At 48.7% G+C, this 24116-nt stretch overlaps 1 protein-coding gene across 10 annotated transcripts in view; it reads left to right on the forward strand.

Moving 5' to 3' along the window:
• The first annotated feature begins 2582 nt into the window (after positions 1–2582).
• Positions 2583–24116, forward strand: part of FGFR1 (fibroblast growth factor receptor 1) — a 100141-nt gene continuing 78607 nt past the window's right edge. For 4 of the 10 annotated variants that reach the window (XM_088657717.1, XM_035139887.3, XM_088657719.1 and 1 more), the window contains exons 1-2: positions 2583–3015; positions 23163–23386. In XM_088657717.1, coding sequence (XP_088513843.1) covers positions 23296–23386 — 91 coding nt within the window. In that variant the 5' untranslated portion in view covers positions 2583–3015; positions 23163–23295. Of the gene's footprint in view, positions 3016–3212; positions 3687–23162; positions 23387–24116 lie in introns of those variants that run through there. The other 6 variants (XM_088657722.1, XM_088657723.1, XM_060283074.2 and 3 more) reach the window with 3 other exon arrangements.

The following is a 24116-nucleotide window of genomic DNA, read 5'->3' on the forward strand; positions in this document are numbered from 1 at the left end:
ATAATAAAGGACAAAAGTGGTAAGGACCTAACAGAAGCAGAAGACATCAAGAAGAGGTGGCAAGAATACACAGAGGAATTATACCAGAAAGATCTGGAGGTCTCGTACACCCCAGGTAGTGTGGTTGCTGACCTTGAGCCAGACATCTTGGAGAGTGAAGTCAAATGGGCCTTAGAAAGCACTGCTAATAACAAGACCAGTGGAAGTGATGATATTCCAGCTGAACTATTTAAAATTTTAAAAGATGATGTTGTTAAGGTGCTACACCCAATATGCCAGCAAGTTTGGAAAACGCAGCAATGGCCAGAGGATTGGAGAAGATCAGTCTACATCCCAATTCCAAAGAAGGGCAGTGCCAAAGAATGCTCCAACTACCGCACAATTGCGCTCATTTCACACACTAGCAAGGTTATGCTTAAAATTCTACAAGGCAGGCTTAGGCAGTATGTGGACCGAGAACTCCCAGAAGTGCAAGCTGGATTTCGAAGGGGCAGAGGAACCAGAGACCAAATAGCAAACATGCGCTGGATTATGGAGAAAGCTAGAGAGTTCCAGAAAAATGTCTACTTCTGCTTCATTGACTATGCAAAAGCCTTTGACTGTGTCGACCACAGCAAACTATGGCAAGTTCTTAAAGAAATGGGAGTGCCTGATCACCTCATCTGTCTCCTGAGAAATCTCTATGTGGGACAAGAAGCTACAGTTAGAACTGGATATGGAACAACTGATTGGTTCAAAATTGGGAAAGGAGTACGACAAGGTTGTATATTGTCTCCCTGCTTATTTAACTTATATGCAGAATTCATCATGCGAAAGGCTGGACTAGATGAATCCCAAGCCGGAATTAAGATTGCCAGAAGAAATATCAATAACCTCAGGTATGCAGATGACACAACCTTGATAGCAGAAAGTGAGGAATTAAAGAACCTTTTAATGAGGGTGAAAGAGGAGAGCGCAAAATATGGTCTGAAGCTCAACATCAAAAAAACCAAGATCATAGCCACTGGTCCCATCACCTCCTGGCAAATAGAAGGGGAAGAAATGGAGGCAGTGAGAGATTTTACTTTCTTGGGCTCCTTGATCACTGCAGATGGTGACAGCAGTCACGAAATTAAAAGACGCCTGCTTCTTGGGAGAAAAGCAATGACAAACCTAGACAGCATCTTAAAAAGCAGAGACATCACCTTGCCGACAAAGGTCCGTATAGTTAAAGCTATGGTTTTCCCAGTAGTGATGTATGGAAGTGAGAGCTGGACCATAAAGAAGGCTGATCGCCGAAGAATTGATGCTTTTGAATTATGGTGCTGGAGGAGACTCTTGAGAGTCCCATGGACTGCTAGAAGATCAAACCTATCCATTCTTAAGGAAATCAGCCCTGAGTGCTCCCTGGAAGGACAGATCGTGAAGCTGAGGCTCCAATACTTTGGCCACCTCATGAGAAGAGAAGAATCCCTGGAAAAGACCCTGATGTTGGGAAAGATGGAGGGCACTAGGAGAAGGGAACGACAGAGGACGAGATGGTTGGACAGTGCTCTCGAAGCTACCAACATGAGTCTGACCAAACTGCGGGAGGCAGTGCAAGACAGGAGTGCCTGGCGTGCTATGGTCCATGGGGTCACGAAGAGTCGGACACGACTGAACGACTAAACAACAACATGCCCAGCCAGGACTTCAACCTTATTAGCTGCAATCTTACTTACCTCTTGCATTTATAACCCATCTTATAAGGAGCTCAAGGTGACATACTTGGTTCTCCCTGCTCGTTTTATCCTCTCAGCCACCTTGTGAGGTAGGCTCAGCTGAGAGCCACTGGCCCAAGGTGCACTTTATGGCAGGGGCATTTGAGCCTTGGTCTCCTAGTTCTTGGTCCCAACTCTAGACTGAATGGTCTTTCTGGGGAGAGAGCTCTTGAGATCGGAAGGTGGCTTCCCTTCCTTCAAAAGTTGGGCTGCCAACCCTGCTGCGTTTGAGAGACCCTCTGCTCCAGGTGCTGAGGGGTCCCTGGTCTCCTGCCCCAAATCCAGCCCCGAGGGCACCTCGGCAGCCCCGAGGCAACAGGCGAATTCGCAGCGGGGCCGGCGCTTTGCAGTCAGACCTGCGCCAAGCAATTGGCGACCTCAAATTGGGGGGCTTATTTGGGACTTCGGAGCTTACCCCATGGGATACAGCAGCGGGCTTGCTTCTGAGTAAACCTGCCTAAAATGGCCGGCCGATGAGACGGACGCGCCTATCCTCGCTAGCAGCGCGCGCGCCTAACCACGTCTACTCAGCGGCAAGTCCTCCTGGAGTCAATGGGGTTTACTCCCAGGTAAGTGGGGTGAGGATCGCGGCCAGATTTGGGAGCAAGTCCCGCTGAATGCCTTCTGACTCCACCGCAAGGGAGAGGACAGGCGGGTTCGTTGGTTGCCAGTGCCACCACCTGCTGCTGCTGCTGCTGCTGCTCGGGAGCAGCGCCGGTTGGGTCCGGATCCCCGCTGCCGCCCACCCGGCAGGCAGCGAAGGAGCAGCCGCCGAGCGGAGCGGCCGAGAGGAAGGAGGCCGGGCCGAGCGGCGGAGGCGGAGAAGCCGGAGGGGGGGAGGGGGAGGGGCCGGGCGCGAGGTGGGGGAGGGGCTCCGGGCGAGGCTCCCTCGCGGCTCCGGCGTTGCGCTACGGGAGCCACTCGCCGCCTCGGCTCCGTCCGGCTGCCTCAGCGAGAAGCCGCCGCCGCCGCGCTCCGGAGGGCGAGAAAGCCGACGACGCAGAGCGCACCGCGTCCGCTGCAAGCTCTTGGCGCGCCGCCCGCCCAGCCGAGCCGAGGAGGAGGAGGAGGAGGAGGCTGCCGCTTCGCCCACAGAGCCGGGACGGCGAGGCGAGTCGGAGGAGAGCCGCCGAGGCGCCCGCCTGCCCGCCTATTGTTTCCCGGAGCCTGCGGGCCCGCGGCGAGCTGCTTCTCCTTGGGGGCGCGCGAGGCCCTGCTGGGGCTGCAGCTCCCGCCGCCGGCCTTGGAGAGGCCCGGGAGGAACCAAGCCGGAGCGGTAAGTCGGTCGAACTCGGCGGGGCGGCGGCAGAAACTTTTCCTCGCCAACTTTGCGCTTGGCCGCCGGGGCCTCCTGGAGACGCGGGCTATCGCGGGCCGGGAGGAGCGGATCCAGGCGGCGGGCCCTCGCCTCGCTCTCGTCTTCCGTGGGCAAATTTTAGCCCGGGGGCGGCGAGGGGGGGGCAGCGGCCGGGTCTCAGCGAGAAGCTTGCCAACTTCCCGCGGCTTTGCGGCTGAACCGGGTCCGCGATCGCCCCCGGCGTCGGGCTCCCGGCGGTGCAGCGCTCGCCCTGGGCGGCGAGGCGGGGGTTGGCGGGCGCCGTGGATCGGAGGAAGGGAGTTGGCGGGCGGAGCGTGGGCTGGGAGCAGGGCGAGGCGGGGCGCTGCAGTCGTTTGTACCGCGCCGCCCGTCCGGGTCCCCACCTGCGCCGGGAGAGCGGAGCGGAGAAGGCTCGGCTGGGCCACCTTGCAGTCGCTTTCGGAAACACCGGAGGGCCTGAGCGGCGAGCTGCTCCGTCGCATCCTGCTGGCTGGAAATCGCAGCTCGCGGAGGATTAGCGCCTGATGGAGATGGGGAGGCAAGGGCGCTCTTCGCATGCTCAGCGACGCTCTTTTCTGTGAACAGTCGACCTGCGTTTAGCGGCTAAGCTGATTCTGGGGATCGACTTGGTACGTTTTTGTTTTTAGACAAACCCCTTTATGGGCGAAATGGGAATCCTAACGCCTGCCCGTTGAAGCCTTTTCTTTAACCCCTGAATCCTGACCCCTCACGAAAGCGAAGTCGAAATGTTGAGCTGCCTTGGCTCGCGGTCTCAGCTTGAATTTCCGGCCTTCTTTCTCCCCTCTTGTTCCCTGCGCTATCAGAATGAAGATTGTAAGCTCCTTGAGGGCAGAGAGTGTTCTCTCTCTTGCAAAGCATCAGGCACTCTGGTAGCAGGCAGTGTATGAGTAGTTGAGGCTGAGTGGTAGTTACTCTAAAATAACTACTGGCTGCACCAGAGCACGGGGTGATCTTTCTGTGGCTTGTGCTTGGGTTGGCTAAGGCAAAGGGTCAGCAGCACCCCCTCCCAGTCGCCAAAGTGGAGAGCTACAGGGTACAGTATTTGGAATTGGGACTGGGGGGCAGATCTGAGGACTCTGCCCATCCTCCCATGAAGCTAGGAGCTGAGCTTGCTTGTCCCTATACTGTAAGCTGCCACCTGTTAAAGTTTGCATTCTATTTGTTCTGAAAGGTTGGGACAAAGGGCAAACAGGCATCCAGAATCCCTCTGAGATGCCTGTTTCTTATTGAGTTCCCGAAAAAAACCACCCCACCCCCACCCTTTCCCTTATTAAGGCTGGTTCAGAGGAAGGAGCCCCCCTTCTCCCCTTGCTACTTTGCACCCTGCTTGGCTTGAAGGGGCAACTTTCGCAAGCATTTATGGGGAGGGAAGACTGTTCTTCTTAGATGCAGAAAGAGCAGAGAGCCTCCTGGCATCTTAAAGACTAAGAGATTTACTTGTGCTGTGATCTTTTGTGGACTCCAGAGCTGCCTCCATTGGCAGCATGAGGCCTCCTCCATTCCGGGGTGGGGTGGGGTGGGGGGAGGATATAAGCAGGGGAGCCCAAAGCCCCTGAAATGTAGGAGCTACAGTAAGTCTGTGACATTTCTGTGCAATGCCCAAATGTGTTCAAGGAAAGTGCAGGGTCACCTCTTCTTACCTTGTGCACAGGTTTGGCTCTCATCCACAAGAGCTTAAGTTACAGTAAATCTGCTGAGGTACCGCTGGGCTCTTAGCTGCCTGCAAAAGACAGTGCAGTGATTCCTATGGAATTTGTTGACACAAACTGACTGACGAGCGCCTGCTTTGGAGAGCTGACAAAACCATATGCTGTGCAAATGAAAGCGCATCTAGTCAAAAGTAAATCCTATTTAGTTCAGTGGGGCTTACTCTCTAGTTACAGGGCTGAGGAACCTTGGCCCCAAGCCAGGTGTGGCCCTCCAGGTGTCTCTGTTTGGCCCTTACAATTCTTTCCAGGTCACACACCTCCTCTCCAGCCATATTCCACACCCTCCTTGAGTGTTTTCCCCAAGCTAGAGTGTGTCCTTGACCTCTGGTGGGTGCATAGGAACTTGGCTATCCTTCAAAGTTAATTTTTTCTTCCTGTTTTTGCCTCTGGCTCTGCCCACCACTGCCATGTGGCCCCTAGAAGACTGACCAGGATTGAATGTGGCCCTGCAGCTGCAAAAGGTTATCTTCCCCTGCTTTCCTAGCATGTCCAGGAATTCAGCTTGCAAGCTGACTTCCACTGCTATGGAAAGCAACAAAACATGAGCCCTCAGAGCACATCCTGGGACAGCCGTAGTGCAATATAACAACTATGATTGTTGTTCTTTGAATGCTTATTTCTTGCCAACTGTGTGTTATGAGATGGCAAGTGCCTAGCAATTGAGAGGCAGCAGGGTAAAGCCTTTTGGGACCCTGGCACACATTTGCAAAACTGAGCAACTGCTCCAACTGCCCAGCATCGCCTGTTTTATTGGCAACAATTTATGGTGCTTTTAAGCCTCATTTTAGTAGGGAGAGTGACCTTGTGGGTGCAGGTGACTCCTAGGCAACCCCTAAGACAAGTTCGTTTTGTGGAATGCTCTCTGGAGGTTGGCCTGGCACCTTCATTATATATATTTTAGGTGCCAGGCAAAAATGTTCCTCTTCAACCAGGCCTATCCTACAGCCTTTTAAAGGTATCTGTGGGAAGGGGGGCTTGTTGTTTTCGCTTGTGTTTTATGTTGTATTTTATTCTTTGAACCAGCCTGGGATCTCTTGATGAAGGGCAGAATAGAAATGAAATAATAATAAATCTGTCTCCAAATGGTGGTGCAGGGAAGAGCCAGTCACTAAATGGTGGCAGGTGGACACAACCTTTGGCACAACCGATTGGAAATTCCTGCCATCTCTTGATGCTCTGATAACTTGTGGATTGTTAGAAAGTGCTAAATTCCTTGCCGCAACTTATGGCAAGGTGTTCCATAGCTCAGCTTTCATCAAGTTAAAGATAGATATTTATTTTGGAGGTATTGTGACGTACATAGCCTCCTCCTCCTCGTAAACAGAAGTTCTTGATGCAGAAGCTCTGTGTGAAGGAGACTGTTCTTTCTATTTCCCCCTTTCCAGCCCCACTTGCCTTGTGCCTGATTCCGTCTCCTCAACCACCAGATCCTGTCATCCCTTGTCCTTTGAAAGTCCCCTTCCTTTCAGACCCCAGTTTATTTATATGAAACAATAACAACAGCAACCTGTTATCTTGCTCTCTAATTCCCTTCTGACTCTTCCCCTCATGGCATGGCTATGGGGAAGGACAGGCCGGGGGGAGGCTGCGGCCCCAATGCCCACCTAAAATTGGTCCTAAGCCCACTCTTGGGGAAACACTGGCCAGGGACGCCTTTTCACAGCTGTGACAACCAAGTTCCCATGTGATGCTAAATTTATTACAGAACTATATGCATCTGGGAAAGGGGTTGGACAATTCTAGTCGCTTGACTGGTGTCCTAAGAACAAAGTCCCCCCCCCCCCTTGGGGATAATTAGGAAAGGTTGATGCATCCGAAAAGGAATATATTGGAGAAATAGAGAAAAGCAGCTGAAATGATCATGAGACTGGAGCAATTCCACATTGAGGAAAGGTTGCAATGTGTGGGTCGTTTTAGCTATGGGGGGCAGAAAGATGAGTAAAGTCTTTGGGGGGGGGGGACATCAGTGCCAGATAAAACTCTGTGGAGACCCCATGACAGTCAAAATCTTGGGGGGGGGGCTCTCTAGTGGGATAACACTGAACTAAGAAAGCTTGATTGTAATTTTCTTTCAATATGAAACCAATATTATTTTGATCTGTTGTCATGGGGTCCCTAAAAGGTTTGGGGCCCTGTAGGCCAGTGCCTACTCTGCCTATTTGGTAATCCAGCTCTGGGAGACACAGACACAAATGCACACACAGGATGAATGTAGAAAGAGGCATGTGTGTTTCAGAATGGTCAAAAGTATTTATTCACACAGCTCAAGGGTCCTTCCACAAGGTGCCGTAATGGGCACCAACTTAGATGGCTTTTCTGCAGGATTAGAGGAAAGGACTGTCAATGGCTGCTGGTCCTAATGGCTACATTTGCCTCCAGGATCAGCATCCCTGAGTAATGGCTTACTAGAGGAGAGGAATACCAGGAGAGGCCTGGGACTCCCCATGGGCCGTGGGTTGTCTACTGTGGGAAGCAGTAAGCTCGACTAGGGAGGCCTTTGGTGTGCGTGAGCCGAGCTCTTGCTATGCTCTGAAGGGAGTTGGCTCTCCCTGGCTAAACTGCTTGGCATTGTCGGGGGTGGGGGAATGTTCCCTCCTTGACAGGATGGGACTGTTGGCTTGATGGGACTTTCCAGTTCCTTCTGTTTCTGAGCTTCTTTTCTCTGTGAGCTTTTCACTTGATGATTCACTTCTGTGTGAATGAGCTATCACAGATCAAGCATCCCAAGAATAAGTTTAATGGCTTCATGCATGGCCTCAAAAGCAGTGCTTTTCAATGGAATCATTTCACATGTTCAGCATGAGTGGATCAGTGGTCCTGCACCTTGACTAAGCAGGAAGTGACTCTTGCACCACAAATAAAGTTAAGTGTGAGTTAAATACTTGGCAGAGATTTTTCTCAAGTTGTGTTGGGCTTGAATTCAAGAGTTTGAAAACCAGGACTGCTTTACAGTGAGGGATAGCTAAAACTGGTATATGTTTCAAACCTGCAAGCTTCCATCCTTTGTCAATGCGCAATTTAATTTTTATTCACTGTACATATCCCTCCAGCCCCAAATGGCTATTACACAATCCTGGGAACTCTCCTCTTCATCCTGGAGAGAAGTGACTAGTGGGGTGCCACAAGGTTCTGTCTTGGTCCCAGTCTTATTCAACATCTTTATCAGTGACTTGGATAATGGGCTTGAGGGCATCCTGAGCAAGTTTGCAGGTGACACCAAATTGGGAGGGGTGGCTAATACCCCAGAGGACAGGATCACACTTCAAAATGACCTTAACAGATTAGACAACTTGGTCAAAGCAAACATGATGAATTTTAACAGGGAGAAATGTAAAGTACTACACTTGGGCAAAAATAATAATGAAAGGCACAAGTACAGGATGGGTGACACCTGGCTTGAGAGCAGTACATGCGAAAAGGACCTAGGAGTCTTGGTAGACCACAAACTTGACATGAGTCAACAGTGTGATGCAGCAGCTAAAAAAGCCAATGCAATTCTGGGCTGCATCAATAGGAGTATAGCATCTAGATCAAGGGAAGTAATAGCACCACTGTATTCTGCTCTGGTCAGACCTCACCTGGAGTACTGTGTCCAGTTCTGGGCACCACAGTTCAAGTAGGATACTGAAAAGCTGGAACGTGTCCAGAGGAGGGCAACCAAAATGGTAAAAGGCCTGAAAACGATGCCTTATGAGGAACGGCTTAGGGAGCTGGGCATGTTTAGCCTGCAGAAGAGAAGGTTAAGGGGTGATATGATAGCCATGTTCAAATATATAAAAGGATGTCATATAGAGGAGGGTGAAAGGTTGTTTTCTGCTGCTCCAGAGAAGCGGACACGGAGCAATGGATTCAAACTACAAGAAAGAAGATTCCACCTAAACATTAGGAAGAATTTCCTGACAGTAAGAGCTGTTCGACAGTGGAATTTGCTGCCAAGGAGTGTGATGGAGTCTCCTTCTTTGGAGGTCTTTAAGCAGAGGCTGGACAGCCATATGTCAGGAATGCTTTGATGGTGTTTCCTGCTTGGCAGGGGGTTGGACTGGATGGCCCTTGTGGTCTCTTCCAACTCTTATGATTCTATGATAGATTCCAAATATCACCGAATCCTAACCAGATCATAAATACACTCCCTAGAAGTTTATCCCATTATACTTCAATCTTGAAAAGGTGGGAGCAGACCAAATGATAATTGTTACTTCTTTTGAAGTTTGGCGTTCTGTAACTGAAGAGTATTTCTTGGAACATATCAAAAAGGTAAAGGGACCCCTGATGGTTAAGTCCAGTCGCGAATGACAGAAGACCTATAAAATACATAATTCTCTTGTTGCATTGTTCAGCCAGTTTTGATTTGTTCACTTCCGTTTAAACTGAACTCATCTAAATCTTAGAATCATGGAATTGTAGAGTTGGACGGGACCACACGGGTCATCTAGTCCAGCCCCCTGCAATGCAGGAATCTTTTGACTAACATGGGGCTTGAACCCACAGTCCTGAGGTTAGGAGTCTCATGCTGTACTGACTGAGCTTGCTTGACCAGTGCCCAGATTTTCCTGGGTTTTCTTTGTCTTAACCAGCGTGGCTCAAAGGATGAAAGTTCAGCCACTGGGAATTGAGGGTTGTAGGTTCTTGGCAGATTTGTGAAAAAGGTTTGTGTATTTTATACCTACCTCTAAGCAAGGGCTGGAGAATTTGTGGCCCTCCAGGTGCTCTTGGGCTTCCAACTTCAGTTGGCCCCACCCTGTGCCACAGGAGCAGTCAGTCAACTCTTTATTAGCAAAAGCACAACCTCCACAGAGTTGGCTCTGTGTTAGACCTCCTGGGCACACACTTCATACTCCTTAGGGTCTTACTCCATGAAGATCAGTTGCCAAGACTGAAAGTTCCCACCTCCTCACAGCCAGCTAAGACCCCTCCTCTCCAGGGCTTTCCCCAAGCAATTGGAAGCTATGCCTGTGTGCAGCCAACCTCTCCTTTTCATGCCCTTTTCATGCCTCTTCTTTTTGCCTTTTTTGTTTTTTGTTTGTATCTTTTGTATTTTTCTTTTTAGAAAATGAATAAAGATTATTTGAAGGGGGAAAAACAAAACAAAACAAAAAACCCAGCTCTGCTTGTGAGGGAGCATGGGAAAATAACTCTCCCGGTGGCCAGCAGCCTTAACGCCTGCGGCGATTTCGCTCCCAAACGTGATTAAGATGTGAGCGTTGGGTGAAGGGCAGGGAAGAAAGCGCTGCATTGCTGGGCTTTAATGTTGGAAATCACCTCTGGTGCCTTTGGGCAGAAAGGGGGTTGACCCATAAGTCCCATGGAGAAATTGCTTCTCTCTCTCCCTCTCCCTCTCCCAGAAGCAGCCCCACAAGGAGAGAGGATTTGAAATATACCATCCAACTTGAGCAGATGGATCCCTGTGGACCTTTTGCTTCCCTCAGATTTAGTAGATGTAAATGAAGGAAGAGAGGAATGGGGAGCTTGCCAAGCCTTGGCTGTGTCAAGGTCTCACATATTTATTTGGCAGGAAGCCATTTCTCTCCACATGAGCACTTTGCTTCTGTAATCTTTGGGGGGGGGGTCTGGCTGGCATGCATTGGTGCCCCTACATTGTCGTCTTCAGAGAAGATTAAAATACATCAAGACAGTCTCTGACTGGAATGGAAAGAAGCCTCCGCTTGGGAACGAGCCCTCCATTACATGCAATTCCTCTTCCAAGGAGGGCAGGGCCTGGCTCTGCGGAAGAGGCCTTTCTTCCTTTCAGGAGAGATGGGATCTTTATCAGTCTCCTGTAGATCAGGATCATCTGTCCATTTTTTAAAAAACGGAAGCTGATTCAAAACGTGTTTTGAGGATGAACCAAGCAGGTTGCCATTTCGGATGGTATTAATGGCGGCAGAGTGGGAGGCAGCCCTGGGACATAATCCTGCTGCGCAAGCCCCTTTGGGATGAGCAGGATGAGCTCCAGAGCACACAGAAGAGGAAGGCTCTGAATTGGGCTTTCCATTAGGAGGAGGAGAAAGCAGGTGGGTGATGTTTGGGATCCCTCTCCCCAGTCGTCCGCTGTGCCAGCCAGTTGAGAAGTCCCTCCACTTTTGCCCCAGGTGTACCTGAGAGCTGACTTCTAATAACCTGCTTTTCTAGCTTCCCCCTCTTCTCCCACAACTTCCGTTGCTCCCAGCCAGCTGGGGAACAGAAGGTGCAATCCTGACGTGATGGACTTCACCAGGCCGTTCCTTGTGCAGGCTCGTGGGTATGGGGAAGATAAATATTTGCTCCTCTAGGCCAGGCCTGTCCAATGCAAAAGAGACTGCAATCTACTCCCAGTGTAAATAAACTGGCAGTGATCTTCCCATTGTCATTGAGGATTGACCACAGTTGTTGAGCTTTTGGGGGGAGGATTGGCCAGAGTTGTTGAGCTTTTTTTAAGCGTTTCGCTCACCTCAAACGACACCACTAACAAGCACATGCGGCAATAAAGGCAATAATCAAATTCACCAATACAAAGAGAAACGACAAACTCCACCCACTTTACACAATGGAGGGACAAAGCAGGGGGGGGCAGAAACTATCATTCCACAGTTTTCATCAGCCAACGATCAATACGGATCCCACGATCAACCAGGATCAACAGGGGGTCTACCTATTGATCATGACTGCTCTAGGCCAAGAAATGTCCCCATCTCAGCACATACGGAGCCACCTCGACTCCCCGCATGTGGCCCAGAGGTCTTTAGCTGGCCTGCCAGTGACTGAAGCCACATGGATATACGTGGCAGACCCCATGTGCTATGGCTGCTTTGGGGAAGGTATCTGCTGGTCGTTTCTTTTAAAAAAAAATCATTACAGATTTTCTTGGTTTACAAAAGCCTTGCCTCTTTTTTAAGGTTGTACAGTCTTTCTTACAAATCAGGTTACATTTGTTGTTAGACATGAGTGTTGAGTAGAGTATTCTCAATCCTGGCCAGGGGTTCTGTTTGTGTTCTTTGTCTGCCTGTTAGGTGTGAGTATGCAGCTCTGGGAGGAGGAGGCTCTTGCTTGCTTTTGCATACCTGGATGTTGACTTTCTGAATTTGCTTTAACCATTAATTTGTGTGGTTTCCTTCCTCTGTTCCCAGTGTAATTAAATAGGTTTTATTTAAACAAATTGTTTCTGGCCTGACATGTAGAGGTGCACAAAGCTCTCGGGGCGGATTTTTTCTGACTCTTGTTTTTAAGTGATCTTGTTAATTGTTGCATAAATTATTGGGCATGCAGCCTGGTAAAGGCTTGAGTGGGAAATCAAGTCTAACCTATTGTGCATGGTATGAATTCAGCAAATATGTCTGCTTCTTTGGCGTTGTACTGTTATCATTTCCAGTTGGCTAGGAAACCTTTGTTAACTAGGAAGGAGTGGCATCTTTTTTCAGGTTCCTAATGAGGATTGGTACAGCATAATTGCTATGAGACTGAGATCTGGATCAAGGGCCAAACTCAGATATATCAGCTAGGCGCCAAATAGCTCCTAAAACCAAGGTTTCAGTCGCCGAAACACAATGTCTTGTTGCCATTTTGCGGCAAGATGGGTCTAAAGTCTTATTTTTCAAATGACGGACTAACTGTGATTGAGCTTTGAGAACTTAAAGAAGAAAACTCCCTTAATCTAGGGGTTGTCCCTTGATAAAGTGATTCAAATGTCACCTGTGTCACAGACTCACTCACTAGGTGCCCTTAAGTAACCAACTTAAGTAACTCTCTCTTGCTCCTCTTAAGTCAGGGGCAGGGGTGTAACAAGGGGTTTTTGGTAGGTGCGGTTCGCCCCGGATGTCCCCACTGAGGGGGGTGACAAAATGGTGGATGGCACTCACTGCGGGGCCTGCAGCGTTCCCGAGGCACGCGTCTCCCCTGGGAGTGAAGCGGTGTCTTGAGCGCCCGCAGGCTCTGTGCTGCCCAAATGGTCCGCCCGCCACCTCCCCCTCAGCTGTAGGGCGACTGAGTGGGAGGAGGCAGGCAGACTCCTTGGAGGTCCTGCGGTGCCCCCTTGGGTGGCTGGCCCCGCCCCTGGGCACAGGGCACTCACACTGCCCCAGGTGCCCGATCGGCTTGCTTCGCCGCTGGTCAGGGGATGGTGATACAGTCATACCTCGGTTTAAGTACGCCTCAGTTTGAGTACAGTGGTACCTCGACTTACGAACGACTCGACAACGATTTTTTTGACTTACGAATGGGGGTAATGGCCGCACGCTTACGAGTGTCTCAACATCCAAAAGAAAACCGCGGTGGTTTTAAATAGGGATTTTTCGACTTACGGATTTTTAGATAGGGTTGCTTCGACTTACGAATTTTTCAGTTTCCAGTGCATTCCTATGGGAAATCACATTTCCAACATTTTTTGACCTATGAAGGTGCCTTCGGAACGGATTAAATTCGTAAGTCGAGGCACCACTGTATTTTCAGTTTAAGTTCTCCGCGGACCTGTCTGGAACGGATTAATCCACTTTCCATTACTTTCAATGGGAAAGTTTGCTTCAGGTTAAGTACAGACTTCGGGAACCAATCGTGTTTGTAAACCGAGGTACCACTGTAAGTGACCTACCCTACAGGTTTGCTGTAAAGACTACAAGTGGATGCACCCTTCTTCAACCTGGTGCCCTCCACGTGTTTTGAACTACAACTCCCGTCAGCCCCAGCCTGCATGGAACTTTTCCCACTCTGGGGGCTTTCATTGCCACATGGGTTCCCTTCAGTGGGAGCAGGGGGTCCTATTCCAGGGCTGGGAAGAAGCAAATGGAAACTCTGCATCTCTTGCTTTGGTTCAGCCACACAAGTGTCCGAGGTTTCTCCACCTGGTTCAGCCAGAGGCGTGATCTCAGAGGAAGGACACATTCCCGAGAGTTTGGGGAGAGGGCCAGTGGGTGGTGTGGTCTGGCGAGAGTCCGCAGAGCCAGGCAGGGAGGACTGGAGGTCTGCATTTGGCCTCCAGGCTGACATTTGCCACCCCTACTCTAGAAGGGACAAGGACTCTTCTTGGGAGAGGGGAAAGAAACTCTGCGTCTGTTCAGAGGGACATTTCTTTTGGAGACATCATCTGATTATGAGAGCTTATGGGTGAGTCCCTGTCAGTGGGTGCTAAGGGGAAACCCCATCCTCAAATCAAGGGCCCCCCTAGGCCAGCCTTCCCCCAGCTGATGCTGGAGTGGAGGAGGGGGTGCTGGGATGTTCAGGACCTGTTTGTGGGTTTCCCACTGGTGCCTCATGCTGTTCTTGGGCCGCTCAGATGCTTTCAGATGACCATTTGACCGGCTGCCTGTGCCTCATGGGAATTGCAGTCCTAAACATCTGTCGGGAGGCTCCATGGTTGGAGGAGGTTAATCTACAGCAGACACGTCCAACAGGTAGATCGTGATCTACCAGTAGATCACTGGACATCGGTGGTAGATCACTGGCTCCCCCCAAATAAGCTAAACAACTTTGGCTCCCCTAAAAAAAAAGCCCTGCACCCCCCCCCCCAAAAAAACAAGGCTTTCCTTCCTAAGGAAAGCTCAACAACTTTGACCTGAACCCCCAAAAGGGGATAGATCACTGCCAGTTTTTAACTGGGTGAGTAGATCGCAGTCTCTTGGGAGTTGGCCACCCCTGATCTACAGTGTCTCTCTTTCACCCACCCTTGTTTCTGCCTTAGAATAGTCCTGGACGTTTTTTTTTGACCTGTGGTAATTGGTTTGGCCTGATTTTAGGCTTCCTGTGGGCCTGTTTGGAAGTTGTGTTTTTAGCACAGTGTCACATAGCTGAGCCCACGGAGCCGGTGGTTGACATAGGAGGAGGCTGAGGGTGAGCTGAAGTTTCCATTGCAGCTGAATCACCCAGCAGCTTCTCTTCGATTTATTTCTCCCTCCTCCCGCTGTGTGAAATATGGAGAGCTAATTCTGTAACTAAACAAAAGCAAGCCTCAAGGCTGTTTGTGTTCAAGGTACACAGTTGGGGCGGGGAAGAGTTGGCAACAGAAGTCAGCTGGATTTATCCGTTTTATATTCCTTGCTTTGCATTGGAGCATCTGAAATGCTCTTTTTGTGCAGGTTGGACCTGCTGGCCCCGAGTTCAGCCCAGACTCTGCTCTGCCCCAGGGAAAGTGACCTGAGGCTTCATTGGTCTGTAGGAGAAGCTGCCCAGAGTGACTGGGACAACCCAACAGATGGGCAGGGGACAAATAATAAAATTATTATAGCACTATTGTTAGGGAACCCTGTTGAACTTTGGGGCCATATTACCTTCTGAGCAGCCTTCCCAAGGCAACAAGTTGGTGGGGGGCAGGCCAGAGGGCAAAGCGGGTAAAGCAATGAATGTCCAGGTTCCTTTTGGCAGTGGTTTGGTTTCTGCACCTCATCCTGGCAAGAAAGAGTAGTTATGAGAGTCAAGGGATGTTGATGGGAAGGAGGTGTGACCCGGGGAGTGTCCCAGCGGCCAAAGAGGCACCCCAGTCTCAAATGGCTTGGGTGCCAAGTTCCTGGGCTTTGAGATCTTCTGGGGAGGACCTTTGTGTAATTCTGCTGATGAGCATAACCCACAGCAAAGGCAGGAGGAAGGCCCTTCTCTGCCGTGGCGCCCTGTTGGTGAAATTTTGCCATAGAAGTCTAGCTTGTGTGTCTCTTGTCCAGTTTCAGGTGTGGTGCAAAGGACCACCCACCTGCCAATCTCATGACTTCATTAAGGCAGGGCGATAAATTGATACATTATCCAAAACCAATTTGAAGTCCATATCAGGATATTGGTTTCATAGTATGGAACACATGGCCTGGAATGATGTGGTTCTAGTGTTTTTAATCAATTTCCTGTGTGTGTTGTTGAACATCCAGGGAATACTGTGCTATGCAGAAGCAAGGTGGGTTGCTGTGCATGTGTGCTTGCCTTAGTGCTTCATCCATGCGCCAGTGGGTTGCACATGCACCTCGTCTCGTCGCATTGGGACAGGCAAGGGGAGAAGCTGTCATGGCACATTTCTGAGTCAGCCTGTGGTCTTCTAAAATGTCTGTCTAACCACGGAAGTCTTTTTTAACAAGGAGGATGTGCAGGGCCCGGGAAGCTGGAGGTGAGCAGCAGGCAAGATTCCCACTCAAGGGAGGGAGGAAGGAAGGGAGGGAGGGAGGGAGGGAGGAACTGACGGGCTGCTGTGTTTGCACTCCATGTCCCTCTGAAAGGAACAGTTGTGCTCTTCAGGTATATATATAAAGGCTGCGTAAACACCAAGAAGAGCTGTGCCTTCATGTGCCCACAAGCCTCCTCTGATTTCACTTGCCCTTCTGCAGAGCAGGCTGTGAGGAAGGGAGGGGAGGCTGGTGCCCTGTGAGGGGTCTTTGTCCCCAAGTGGGAGGCCTCCTGCCCAATCCACCTTTTGAAGACAGCAAAGTTTAGTCAGCTAATTGGGGAGAAATGGACACTTCAACTGAAAAGATGCCCCCGGATTAGTCTTAAGGGCTGCAGCTATCTTGTTTGAGAGCTAGAACTTATAAATGGATAAATGTGCCAAATGGGTTGTGTGTTTCCTAAGTGCTCTTTTTCAGAGTAACCTTGCAAACTGGTTCACATAGAAATATTTAAACAATTAGAAATCATTAGAAAACTAAATATAAAGCAGCCAAGAGAAGATGCAAGGCAGGTGGGGGGTTGAAGATGAGCCTGTCCCACTTTCGGGGTGAGATGGCTTGTGCTTGAGGGGTGGGGGGGGGGAGAGAGAGCAAGATCGTGAACTAAGCATTCGCAAGGAGGCTGAGCAGTTCTGCTTAGATGAAGGCTGCCAGGGCATGTGTGCACCATCAAATAACTTTTCTTCATTTTTCTTTAATTACCCCCACCTTTTATCACAAGTAAGTGCCTTAATCAACTAAAGCGCATCAGCTGATGTCTTTAATCGGGTGGCAAATGTGGTGGATGATGCGCAAGTTGCAATCCGTGCTATTTTTAGCATTGCTTGCCACCTTGAAGGCTACTTCTGGGGGAAAGCCAGGATAGAAATTGTCTGGATGGGTGGAAGATGCTTGCAACCCAAGCTGCACAATCTCTCTCAACTCCCGCCTCCTAGCAACAAGGGTGTTACATGAAGGTGTCAATGGGGAGTGTTTTGCCTCATAGGCACAGAATCCTAAAAGGGGCTTCCATGCTGGCAGTACTTCAGATGGGGCCAATTCCTGGATCCCAATTGGGCCAATTTGCGGCAGTCCAGGATTTGGATGGGTCAAGTTGAGGCAGCCCTGGGTCCATTCCGAGTGATCCAGGGTGTCCAAAGGGAAGAAGCCACCTGGTGGCAGGGAGAGGAAAGAGATGTTCAGCTGTCCTGCAGGCATCTCCTTCTCCCCCTGCGGATCATATGTTTAATTAAGGTTTAAACCCCTGATCAAACATGCACTTGGGAGGGGAGAGGAAAGCCATGCAGGCTGCCAGAGCATCTTATTCTCCCTTTTTCTTGCCACCAGACAGCTCTGCAATACTCTCTGCAAGGTGTAGGAATCAGTTCAGGTCCTGGATCCAGTTCAGATCTGTGCTGCTCCAAAGCACTGGATTGGGATCCGAATTGGGTGAAGGGGGGCATGTGCAACCTTAGTTTCCAGGACCTTTTACATTTTGCATAGCCCCTTCTGAGATTCCATGTATCCCTTTTTTTGAAAGAATTCTCATTGTCCCATAAGTCCCATAGGGACAGAGTTCTGTATAAGTTTGTCTGTCTAGACTTCAGCTGTAGACCTATCTGGCATAGACTTCTCTTTCACTGAAGTGTGAAAGACAATTCAAAAGTGTTTGTGTGTGCTTTAGAAGCATGCCTGCAAACTGGCATGTCTTGATTTTAGCATATTGTCAAAGGAAATGTCTTTCTAAGATGGTGAACCTTTGGCCCGTTCAGGAGTGGTAACTGTGGTTGGTAGGATTGGGCGTCTGTTGAGGGTACACACCCAACAGGGGGCCCTTGGCAAAGTCCTCCTGCATCTTCTCTTCACTGTTGCCATCTGCTTATTTGTCTGCCTCTTGCTCCTGGGCAATCGTGGCGGTGAAAGGAAGAGCAGAGATTTCACTCCTTGGCAGGCAGGTAGTAGCAATAAGGGGGAGGAAAAGAAGCTGGTGCTGGCAATGGTGATGAAGACCTTAGCTTGGCATGGGAGGTGTCCTGGGTTCAAGCCCTGAGAATGTCCCCTTCCTGAAACCCTGGAGAGCTGCTGCCACACAGCACAGGGCAGGCAGGACTCAGCTTAGATGGACCAGAGGTTGGCCTGGTGCCAGCTCTGGTCTAGCTGTGCCACTTTAGACGGCAGGGGGAATCATATTCCACACAAATTCAGGGAAGGCAATTCTAGGCAAGCTTTCTCCCTGGAATGCTACGACTTTAATACGTGCAGGGAATTCTGGGAGAGTGATTCACCACCTGCAGTCACTTCAGCTGAGATTCCTGCATTGTAGGGTGTTGGACTAGATGACACTGGGAGTCCCTTCCAACTCTAAAATTCTATGATTCTTCAGCCTGGACTCAGCTTTGCTACTTCATCAAGAATGCGGCCAATATCCTCCACTCCACTTAACACTTCATTCTCCACATGATAGATCTCCTAAATATTTTAATAGGCTGAAATCCTACAGTGGAACCTCGGTTTACGAATTTTCGGTTTACGAACACCGCGGACCCATCTGGAACGGATTAATTCATTTTCCATTACTTTCAATGGGAAAGTTCGTTTCAGTTTATGAACGCTTCAGTTTATGAACAGACTTCCGGAACCAATTGTGTTCATAAACCGAGGTACCACTGTATGCCCACTTCACCTGGGACCAGTTCCCATTGAACTTTAGTGAGGCTTAGACACACACAAGATGTAATCCATCCCCCCCCCCCGGGTTTCTATGATGCCTCTTTTCCTTTGCCTGCTCTCCTTTTAACTGTTGCACAAAGTTCAAAATGCTGGTTTCTGTGGTGCTTTGGGCAAAGGGAGTTGTAATTAAAATCACCCCAGGAGGACCTGCTCCTTTTCCTCCTCCTTTGCTGTTCCCGAGGAGGAGGCCACTGTGCCTTGATGTCTTTTCTCTGGACACCCCCTGCTCCCACACCCCTTCCAATTTGGCTGAGAAGTGCCACCACTTCAGTGTCTCCAGGGCCTCTTTTCTGTGCAGCCTGAAGGACGGCCACATCATGGCTCGTGACTTGTCCTTGGGATTCATGCTGGAAGTATGAACCTGGTACTCAGGGAAGCCAGGACAGGTTTCCCTGTGACTCTTCCCTGAGCCACCCGCCAGCTGTTTCAGGCGATACAAATTCAGTGTTTGGAGCCTGCTCTGGTCACTGTACAGTGGTACCTCTACTTATGAATTCAATGCGTTCCGAACGCATATTCGTAAGTCGAAAAAAATTGTAAGTCTAATCCCATAGGAATGCATTGGGAGAACAAATTCATAAGTAGAAGCGACCCTATCTAAAAATTTGTAAGTAGAAAAAATCCTATCTAAACCACATCCAAGATGGCGGACGGAGCTCCATTCGTAAGTAGAAACATTCGTAAGTAGAGGTACCACTGTAGCTTGTCCCCCACCCCTGAGCTTCCCCTTCTCCTTCTGTCCAACATGTTTCACTTAGAAAATTCTCTGCTGGGTTGTGTCTCAAGTAGTGAGGAGAGTTGATAAACAGAACCATTAAGAGAGAGGGTGTTCATTTCCCGAAAATACCAGAGACCCTTCAGCCAAGTATTTCACTCGTTAGCAAAACGATTTAACATTTTAAGCCAGCTATTTTAAAAATGTACGGTCTGGGTCTGGCGGCTGCTCTTTTGCTCAGAGGTCTGGTGCCAGCGTTTGTTTAACTGCCGGGATCAGTACACATGTCCCAGGCACCATGGCTTGGGAGGGCAAGATAACCAGCTTCTACCCAGGCAGTTCCCCAATGTCCCTGTGCAAAAATGGCTTGGCACCCACCCAGGGACCCAGACCTTGCATCAACCTGCCCATGGCCAGAGGCCCTCTGGGAACAGTCTGCTCCTCCAAAGTGCCTCCGCTGGAGTTGAGGTGGAGGGGGACTGGGGAGAGGCTGGCAAAGGTGGTTTGAAAGAGAGTCTTTGGTCTGGGCTAACCACTGAATGTTTATATTAAGTTTAAATAGTAATTATTTGTCCTTTGGCATTGTACTGGTTTTTAATTTTATTTTTTGTGAGCTGCCTTGAGGGCCTGCTTGGCTGTAGAATGAGTCATAAAACAACAGCAGCAGCAGCAGCAACAACAAATTAAAAGTTGGTAGAATAGACCAAAGCATCTCTAATAGAAATGATCCCGTGCTGTTTTCTCTAGCCAGTGATGAATAAAGTAGCAACTTACAAACTTTGTATCTTTTTGTTGTTTAGTTGTTTAGTCGTGTCCGACTCTTCGTGACCCCATGGACCATAGCACGCCAGGCACTCCTGTCTTGCACTGCCTCCCGCAGTTTGGTCAAACTCATGTTCGTAGCTTCGAGAACACTGTCCAGCCATCTCGTCCTCTGTCGTCCCCTTCTCCTAGTGCCCTCCATCTTTCCCAACATCAGGGTCTTTTCCAAGGATTCTTCTCTTCTCATGAGGTGGCCAAAGTATTGGAGCCTCAGCTTCACAATCTGTCCTAATTCAAAAGCATCAATTCTTCGGCGATCAGCCTTCTTTATGGTCCAGCTCTCACTTCCATACATCACTACTGGGCAAACCATAGCTTTAACTATACGGACCTTTGTAGGCAAGGTGATGTCTCTGCTTTTTAAGATGCTGTCTAGGTTTGTCATTGCTTTTCTCCCAAGAAGCAGGCGTCTTTTAATTTCGTGACTGCTGTCACCATCTGCAGTGATCAAGGAGCCCAAGAAAGTAAAATCTCTCACTGCCTCCATTTCTTCCCCTTCTATTTGCCAGGAGGTGATGGGACCAGTGGCCATGATCTTGGTTTTTTTGATGTTGAGCTTCAGACCATATTTTGCGCTCTGCTCTTTCACCCTCATTAAAAGGTTCTTTAATTCCTCCTCGCTTTCTGCCATCAAGGTTGTGTCATCTGCATATCTGAGGTTGTTGATATTTCTTCCGGCAATCTTAATTCCGTTTTGGGATTCATCTAGTCCAGCCTTTCGCATGATGAATTCTGCATATAAGTTAAATAAGCAGGGAGACAATATACAACCTTGTCGTACTCCTTTCCCAATTTTGAACCAATCAGTTGTTCCATATCCAGTTCTAACTGTAGCTTCTTGTCCCACATAGAGATTTCTCAGGAGACAGATGAGATGATCAGGCACTCCCACTTCTTTAAGAACTTGCCATAGTTTGCTGTGGTCGACACAGTCAAAGGCTTTTGCATAGGAATAAGAAATAATATTTTTTTAAAAGAACAAAAATGTAGTAGCATCTCCTCCAGCCTCCAGATTTTGTGGATGTTAGAATCATAGAATCATAGAGTTGGAAGAGACCACAAGGGCCATCCAGTCCAACCCCCTGCCAAGCAGGAAACATGTTGTGCTAGCTGGGTGCTGGTGGGAGGGCACTAGACTTGGTGCTCCAATATGTCTAAGCTGGTTATTCTGCTGTGCTGTGTGTGATTTTATTGTTCGCTTATACCTTGGCCTGAGGACATGGTGGACAGTACAAGGTGTAGCCCATGGGTCTGGTCAGCATCCGAAGGGGAACCTGCAAACCTTACCTGTATCACCTGGAGTTCTTTGATGTGAGGCTATCAATGTATGACATAAATAAAAGTACTGCCGGATGTGATCTACACAGTTTCACAACTTCCAGATGCTAGAACTTCCATAATTACAGCTGTGAGAAGATAGTGACAACCAACAAAATTGTAATAAACCACATAGTCAGGCTTATTTACAGTACAAAAAGAAGACAGTGTGTTCTGATTCTGTTTTGTTAGAAAAGTGGAGCCATCTCAATGGGTTTTAGGCTGGTGGTTGTATTGTGATCTTGTGAGTTTTGTTGCCGCAAACAGTTACCAAAAGGGGTTCTCAAAAAGCTGTTAGGCAGTGGGAGATCTGTGCCAGTGGGAAATGCGCCAATGCATCCTCTTCATAGGAGTTTTGGACTTGTTTATGTATGCATGCTTATAATTTGACTCTCAATATTGGTTGATACTGTATAAATAGGCCATCACAAAGAAATTACTGTGGATTATACTATAAAAGACAGGAGTGCCTGGCATGCTCTGGTCCATGGGGTGACGAAGAGTCGGAAACAACCAAACGACTAAACAACAACAAACTATAAAAGCCACAACCAGCAGTGCTGATCCATTTAGAAAAAATTCCAAAAGCAGCAATAGCAGAATATTTATTTTATTTTGCAACAAAATAATGCATTTTATACACAGTCATAGCATTTACTTTTATTTGGGGTGCCTCGGAGTTCTGTCCTCTCCCCCATGCTTTTTAACATCTATATGCAGCCGCTGGGAGAGCTCATCAGGGGGTTTGGGCTGGGTGTCCATCAGTATGTGGATGATACCCAGCTCTACCTCTTTCAAATCAGAACCAGTGAAGGCGGTGAAGGTCCTGTGTGAGTGTCTGGAGGCCGTTGGAGGTTGGATGGCGGCTAACAGATTGAGGTTGAATCCTGACAAGACAGAAGTACTGTTTGTGGGGGACAGGAGGAGGGCAGGTATGGAGGACTCCCTGGTCCTGAATGGGGTAACTGTGCCCCTGAAGGACCAGGTGCGCAGCCTGGGAGTCATTTTGGACTCACAGCTGTCCATGGAGGCGCAGGTTAATTCTGTACCCAGGGCAGCTGTTTATCAGCTCCATCTGGTACACAGTCTGAGACCCTACCTGCCCGCGGACTGTCTCGCCAGAGTGGTGCATGTTCTAGTTATCTCTCGCTTGGACTACTGCAATGCGCTCTATGTGGGGCTGCCTTTGAAAGTGACCCGGAAACTACAATTAATCCAGAATGCGGCAGCTACACTGGTGACTGGGAGCAGCCACCGAGATCACATAACATCTTGAAAGATCTACATTGGCTCCCAGTACGTTTCCGAGCACAATTCAAAGTGCTGGTGCTGACCTCGGTCCAATATACCTGAGTAAGGAACTGAGATTTCTGTCTCGGAAATTTGTAGTAGGGATGGGAAAAGTGTGGCCCTCCAGATGTTGTTGGACTCAAACTCCCATCAGCCCTAACTAGCATGACCAGTGGTTAGCCACATCTGGAGGGCCAGAGGTTCCCCAGTCCCAATTCATACGGTAGCTTCAGTCGCCTTCCTTTACACTATTTTGAATCTGCAGTGTAATTGCCTCACTCCTTACAATTTGCTCAGACACAAAAGCACTGCACAAAAAGTCCTGATTTTAGACTATTGGAGAAAATAATTGAGATATTGAGGACAGTAGAATAATTATTTTCCTGTACATTAATTCTGTTGTTTTTGAATTAACAGTGTTTGAAAGTCTGTGCCTTGGAGAACAAGTGAGACCCCCGCCACCTTTTCTCGTTTTGCTAACGGGCACCAAAGCAGCATACCCTCATGGCGTCTGAGAGCTCAGTGGTCATCCAGTAGCAGGAGAACTGGGATGTTTACCTGGAAGTGCCTCATTCTTTGGGCTGTGCTGGTCACAGCCACACTGTCCACAGCAAGACCAGCACAAACGCTGCCCGAGCAAGGTAGGCATGCTAGTTAGTATCTCTTGCGTCATTGCCAGCTGTAGATTTGCTTCAGTTTTCAGTGGCATTTTTGTGCTCTTGGTGAATCAAAAGGAACATGGTAGAGCATTCACAAGAACAAAATTTAATTGCCTTTAGTATTGCTCCAGAAATGTTCAGGAATAAATATATATTCATTTAAGTTACAGGCATAATTCAAGTAGATAGGTAACTTAGTTTATAAGTTCTGCAATAAATGATGTGGGGGCTGAGAGATTACTCCCTATGTCTCTGTTTAATTGTTTGTTTTAAATTTAATTCTTATTTTCTGAAATAGAATTTTAGACATGCAGTTTCAAACAGCAAACAAACTACTTAACAAATTTTGGACACTTTGAAGGGAATTAGAGGGCTTTTAAAAATGAAAGAAAACATAAAAGTTGTTTGTTTTGCAATCTGTTATCTGATGCATATATTTATTGCGAATCGAACTTAGGCTTGTGAATCTCTTGGGTATTTTCTATATGTCTGTGTTGGAGTCAGTAGGCTGTGGGTTGGTAGCTAGGATTTGCTGATCCTCTTGACTAAGCATGTTCTTCAAATGGTACCTTGGAAGAAGTTCTTCTGTTTTAAGAAAAAGTTGGATCCTGTTCACGGCTGGCAGTAGATGAAGTGGCACAGCAGAGGTTTGCACCTGGATGGCTTGGTTCCGTTTTCTCAGCTGGGGCTATAGACAACCTACCTCAATCTG

Source organism: Zootoca vivipara, chromosome 14, assembly GCF_965207765.1.
Source record: "Zootoca vivipara chromosome 14, rZooViv2.hap1.1, whole genome shotgun sequence".
Taxonomy (NCBI): domain Eukaryota; kingdom Metazoa; phylum Chordata; class Lepidosauria; order Squamata; family Lacertidae; genus Zootoca; species Zootoca vivipara.